Raw genomic sequence first — 5724 nt, forward strand, 5'->3', positions numbered from 1 at the left:
CGCCTGTCTGTTCGCGCGCTTGGCTGCATCCTCGCGCTCCCTTATTTCATCGCGGTGTACTGGCGTTATACAAGTTATATAAGTGACTAAAATATGCACTCCTTATTATGTAGAGAGTGCAAAAGCATTAATGTTGAATTGTAGAACGGATACGCCGACATTGTGTGCACCGCCATGTTTCGCGGCTGCTGTCGATGTACACGGTTGTTTCTACTTGAGGGAAAGGAAAAGGGAAGACGGTTCAGCGTTCGTGATTGACCGTATTCGACGGTCGGCTCCGGTAACAGCGGCCCGCTCAGCGCAGCCGGTAGAGTTTTAGTTGACCGTTTTTGCACAACCGGGAGCGGGAGCAGCCAGTGCCGCCCGCGGCCAAGCGCGTCACGCATGCGCAATGGCGCCCCCGCCACTTGCTACTGGAGCGGACCGTGAAGAACGGCCAGCTAAAACTCTCTAGCAAGAGGACACATGCGTACCACCGGTTCAGATATCATTGCCGCATACACCGCACGCACCTATGAAATCTGTAGAACAAGATTCACGTGGTACGCATGCGTATTCTTATTACCGTCGTCAGTTTCCATTTGCAACGCTTCTTTCCTCTTTCAATTAATGTGACTGAGCGGCTTGGCCAATCGCCCTTGTTTGTAGCCCCACATATACTCGGTTAGTGAGAATTTGTTTTGCTACTCCCCTAATTGCTACCATGTTCAATTCGTTCTTCTGTAGTACTTACGAACACATTTTTATTACAGGACAATCCGTTGGCTAGGTTCACCTTTAGTTGGGTATAATCACTGACCTGCGGTGCTCCAGGAGTTCCGTGTTCGTCTTGAATGCCGTAGGATCGTGGTTCGAACCCCACCCACGAGAATTTACCGAACAACTTGGTTTGTAGGATCTTCCCTGAAAAAATGTCATCCCTTGACCTGTTTTAATGTTTTCCGACCGATATAGTTTATTTCTTGTGTCTTTTCAGCTAAGTATCATTTTCCGAGGGTGTAATATAGCTGAGTGAGTTACCAAAAGCTGGTTCGTTTAAATTGAACCGCGTGGTGTTTCAAAAGTCACAAAAGCAGCGAGATGCCGTTCACAGGACCAGGTGGATACCTGCGAGCCAGTATGTAATGTTCTAGACCAGGGATCGGCAACGTTGTTTTTCAGGTGGAGGTCCAAGTTGCATGAAGCCGACACAGTGGAGGGCCCGACGGCAAATCAAGCAGGCAAAGAGAAAAAAATCGACGAACTGACCATAATATTTGACAATACACTGGCTAAGTGTGAAGGGGAGGGGGGGGGGGGGGCAATGCCAACTGGAAGTGGCTAATTCTGTTCTCGGCTCCTGTTTAACCCCATTTCCCCATTTGAGGTCAAAACTGGCGTGTCGGCATTCAGATTGTTAGTGACCGGGGGAGGGGTGGGGAACCTGCCGACGTTGCTGCGGGCCGCATACTATTGGTCCGCGGCCCGCAGGTTGCCGATTCCTGTTCTTTGCGATTAATGATTAATTACGAAAACTCGTTAGTTACTGTGTCTTTGTAGACGAAGTCTTGGAGAAGTTACGTATTCTAAATATAGCAAATCCTTACCAGTGAACATTTAGCATAGCTTAAAACTAGGGCTGGGCGTCGATTGAAAATTTTAATCCGATGAATCGATAGGCTTTAATCGGTTAATTAATCGATTGCATTAGTTTAAAAAAAACGATACAAATATTTTGTAATAATTACAAAAAAAAATTCCCCGCATTTACCCGAGGGGAAGAATATGAAAGTGCGAATGCAGGAGTTGAATTTGCGCGGTTCGGTAATGTTCGCGAAAGAGAGATCACGCACACACACACAACTACAAAGAAAGAAAGATGCATTTAGTCACAGACACCTATTTGTGTTGTCGTTGTACTTGATTGCTAGAGCGTATCTCAGCTTTGAAATTTCGTGTCAGTACTCCTTTAAGCGGGTGCATTAGCCCTTCTCACGCCCGATTCCTGGCCAATCCCCCACGTGGGTATGTGCCATGTCAGCGGCCAGGCAGCGCGCGCCCATCTCCCCCCGTTGCCAAGGAAGACGAGGAGATTCCTGGCCAATCCCCCACGTGGGTATGTGCCATGTCAGCGGCCAGGCAGCGCGCGCCCATCTCCCCCCGTTGCCAAGGAAGACGAGGAGCGCGCGCACCCGCAGCTGTTGCTATGCGGACGGCGGCGGACGCTTCAGGCTCGCTTAAGAAGTGCATTCGCACTTAATATAGTAAGAAATGTATTGCCAGTATGCTTCTAGGCCTGTTTGCATCTTTTTGTAATTGTTCGAGGGAAGATAAAGGCAAAGGAGGTGCAGCAGGGATATTATTGAGCTCGGCAGGGAGCTCACCTGCGTAAGACCCAGTGCGGGGAAGGGCAGTAGAGGGGCATGAAGTGATATAGCAGTAAGGAAGAATAACAACAGGGCTAAGTCCGGCTGCCAGTAGACATCCCAGATGGGCTGAGAAGATCATCATCATGATGCGGGCGGAACGCCGACCACAGTATTCGTCACTAGCACTATTTCTGGAATCAGGCACATTGGCACGCTCCGTATTCGCAGGGGCCTTCGATTAATCGTGGCTTACTTACGCCATTGTCGGTTCATATAAGGGTAAAACGGGAGGGCCCGCTTGCCGTTTTTTGTACAGTGTATATTTGTATCGAGAGTATCCATCTTCCCGTCTGTCTTGTATACCTGCTTGCGGTTTTAATCACTATTATCTCTCAGCATACTGCATCGTTTTCTGTCGTGAAGTAAGGCGGGTTATGCGAGCGCGATTATGAACCTCAACATGCTGGCGCACAATTTTTTCACGACACCGTTGTTTCATTTCGATCACGTGACTTCAAACGATGAAATATATTAATCGCGACCAAAGCATTACTCCATTAATCGGAAGGTTAATCGATCAATCGCCCACCCCTACTTAAAACTTGTCGAGTAACGTCTGGTACGGGAGCATATCACGAATCTAAGTGGTCGCATTTTTCTTTGCACCCATGCACGCGAAATAACTGCGAAGTCGATCGCTGCGATGCAGGCAGTTGGTGCTCGCTGTTTGGCGGTGTAGGCTTATCGTAATCCCAGAAATGCGCCGCCGACGAGGTGGTGTGATTGCCGTGCATGCAAGCAATCGCAGCAGGAAAGGACGGCGGACACGAACGTCAGGTCGACGACACGCAGGACCGTTTATTGCCACTGGTGTCACCCTAGGAACTATGTACACTGCTGAGATGATGCGAGCAAGACCTTGCACGACGGACGTATATATAACAAACACCGACACTTGCTGGGCACTCGAGTAGCAAAGGCGATGAGACGTAAAAAGAACGGGGCGGGGGAGAGCCATGAAACACTGTTTCATGCTTAACAGGTGCGCGCGTTTTGGCGTGTGAGACAATGCGGCTGTTCGGTATCACAACGGTACACAGCCGCAGTGGCAGCAAAGGCACGATGGGAAGGCAGTCAGTTGTACGACGCACGCAGCGTCCGCCTGTAAAAGGAGAGAGAAAGGAGAGATTAGAAGGAGCCACGGCGACACATTTGCAATCAGACCCAAACGTTCCCCGCGTGAATGGTTTAGCAACCGGTGCCGGATACAAAAAAATTATATCGTCATGCTCAAGCCCTTTTGCCTTGCGATTTGCAGTAGTTGCTCTCGTTTTATCGATGTACTGTTATTCTAGCATGGAATGCAACACTATTGTGCAAGAAACACAATGAATGTGATGTGCTGTAGATGGGAAGAAAAGAGATGACGGCCTTGTTTGCGGCCCAGTGTAACAATTGAAAAGTGGTAATATGCCTTACACGATACAGCACATTCACGAGGCCCTGGCCAGAATCGCGCGCACACGAAACGAAGCAATCAAGCTGCACCACTTTTAGTTGCCCCCTGAATAACTTCGGCGAATGCAAATCTATCTTGACAGGACTGGTAATCGAAATCGTGCACAAGGTAGCCGGCGTCTTAGTCGAGCGTACTGAAGAGCAGCGTGGCATTTGCAATCGCTGTTGTCACGCGTGCAGCAGGTGAACTTACGTGGTGTCCTCGTTCAGCTGAGCATGGGTACACTCCGGCGTTGGTCTTGGGGCGTGGCGTAGCCGGCAGGGCCGCAGCCGTACATGTAGGCTGCCGCAGCTGCCGCAGCTTGGGTAGCCTGCGGCGATGGTTGGCGAGCTGGGCATCAGTCCACTGGCGACGGCGGCGGCTTGGCTGGCCTGCTGCGCGCCGTACAGTCCGGCGTACAGGGAACCCGGGCCGAGGTCCATGGGTCCCGGGGGGCCCTTGTAGGCCGCGAAGGGCTTCACGTCGGGCGGGTACGGCGAGTAGGCGCCGGGCAGCGGGCTGTTGGACGAGGAATGCGGCGACGCGCCGTTCTGCCTGTCCTGGAAGTGGTACAGCGGCGGCGGCGACGCCTGCAGATGCTGCAGGTGTTGTTGCTGCTGCTGCTGTTGCTGCTGCTGGAAGTACATCCTGCACGGTTCCGGCATGTAGGTGGGCATGGAGAAGGGGTACGGCTGGTCGGGCTTCTTGGGGGCCGCCGGCTTGGCTTTCCGCCGCGGCCTGTACTTGTAGTCCGGGTGGTCGCGCATGTGCTGCTCGCGCAGCCGCTTGGCCTCGTCGATGAAGGGCCGCTTCTCGTCCTCGCTCAGCTGCTTCCACTCGGCGCCCAGCCGCTTCGAGATCTCGGAGTTGTGCATCTTGGGGTGCTCCACGGCGATCTTGCGCCGCTGTGCGCGGGACCACACCATGAAGGCGTTCATGGGCCGCTTGATGTGGTCGCGGACCGCCGGGGAGGCCGCCGCGGAAGAGGCGTGCTGCTGCTGCTGCTGGTGGTGGTGGTGGTGCTGCGACAGGGCGACCATGCTGGCCGGTATTCCGAGGTGCGCCGGCTGATTCATCGTGCCCGCCGCTGCCAGGAGGCCCACATTCATGACGGACGAACCACGTGCTGCTTCAGCGCAGCGGCCGGACGAGAAGAGTTTGTCGCGGCCGCGGAATCGGACAAGGTCGTTTCCTCCTCTCCGCCAGGTGCGACATGGCCGCCCATTGGCTCCTCCTCCCCCCTTTCTCTCGCTCCGGGGGCGACGCGGGACAAAGGGACGCGGGAGCGCGGTTCCCCGGACGGGGGAATCCGTGAATGGGGAGCCCCTCGGGAGAATGGGCTCGTTTATCACGGGCCCTCTTGTTCGAGGCCCTGTCTCGCTGTCACGGAGACCCCCCCCGCGCATTCATCCGCCCCGGGCGCTGCAGAATGGCCGCATTGTGGCCCGGCCCGAGCGCGTACTCCGGCTATGCATGGAGTGCCAAACGTCGAGTGCTCACGGGCTGTTTTGCTGCAGCCTGGCTCCCGGGCCCGAAGAGGGGCAAACAGTAAACTAAAAGCCGCAACTGCTGCTAGTTGCGCGGACTCCCTGTTGTTCCACGCTGCAGCCTTGACCGTGGCAGTTTCGCTGTGTCGGCCAGATTTCCAAGACCTGCGCAGAGCCTTCGAATTCTTCCTTCTCCTCCGCGCATAGGATACGCCTCCGCTGTGGTAATAGCTAATGGGACGTGACGAACGAGCCGGCATAATCCGATCAGTCAAGAAAGACAGACCGGTTTTGTCCTATTGAAGACACGAAAAGGGTTAGTTGACATGCGCAGAGCGAAAGCGGCTTTACCGCAGAGGTTGACAAAGCAAGCACATGCACTTGCAATGCA

General features: G+C 53.8%; 1 protein-coding gene across 1 annotated transcript; it reads right to left on the reverse strand.

Moving 5' to 3' along the window:
- Positions 1-3181: 3181 nt before the first annotated feature.
- Positions 3182-5481, reverse strand: LOC144170321 (uncharacterized). The gene is made up of 2 exons (XM_077700049.1): positions 4060-5481; positions 3182-3510 (listed from the first exon to the last, which is right to left on the reverse strand). The coding sequence occupies exons 1-2, from the start codon at positions 5250-5252 to the stop codon at positions 3483-3485; spliced, it is 1221 nt and encodes a 406-aa protein (XP_077556175.1). The 5' UTR covers positions 5253-5481; the 3' UTR covers positions 3182-3482.
- Positions 5482-5724: the final 243 nt, after the last annotated feature.

Source organism: Haemaphysalis longicornis, unplaced genomic scaffold (assembly GCF_048455015.1).
Source record: "Haemaphysalis longicornis isolate Haplotype H1 unplaced genomic scaffold, Haemaphysalis longicornis Haplotype H1 scaffold_2, whole genome shotgun sequence".
In the NCBI taxonomy this organism is placed as follows: domain Eukaryota; kingdom Metazoa; phylum Arthropoda; class Arachnida; order Ixodida; family Ixodidae; genus Haemaphysalis; species Haemaphysalis longicornis.

Coding starts and splice junctions, on each gene's coding strand:
- LOC144170321 (XM_077700049.1), bottom strand. CDS start 5,252: ATGCGCGGGGGGGGTCTCCGTGACAGCGAGACAGGGCCTCGAACAAGA. Junction 3,511..4,059: donor CAGCTGAACGAGGACACCAC/GTAAGTTCACCT, acceptor CTCCTTTTACAG/GCGGACGCTGCGTGCGTCGT.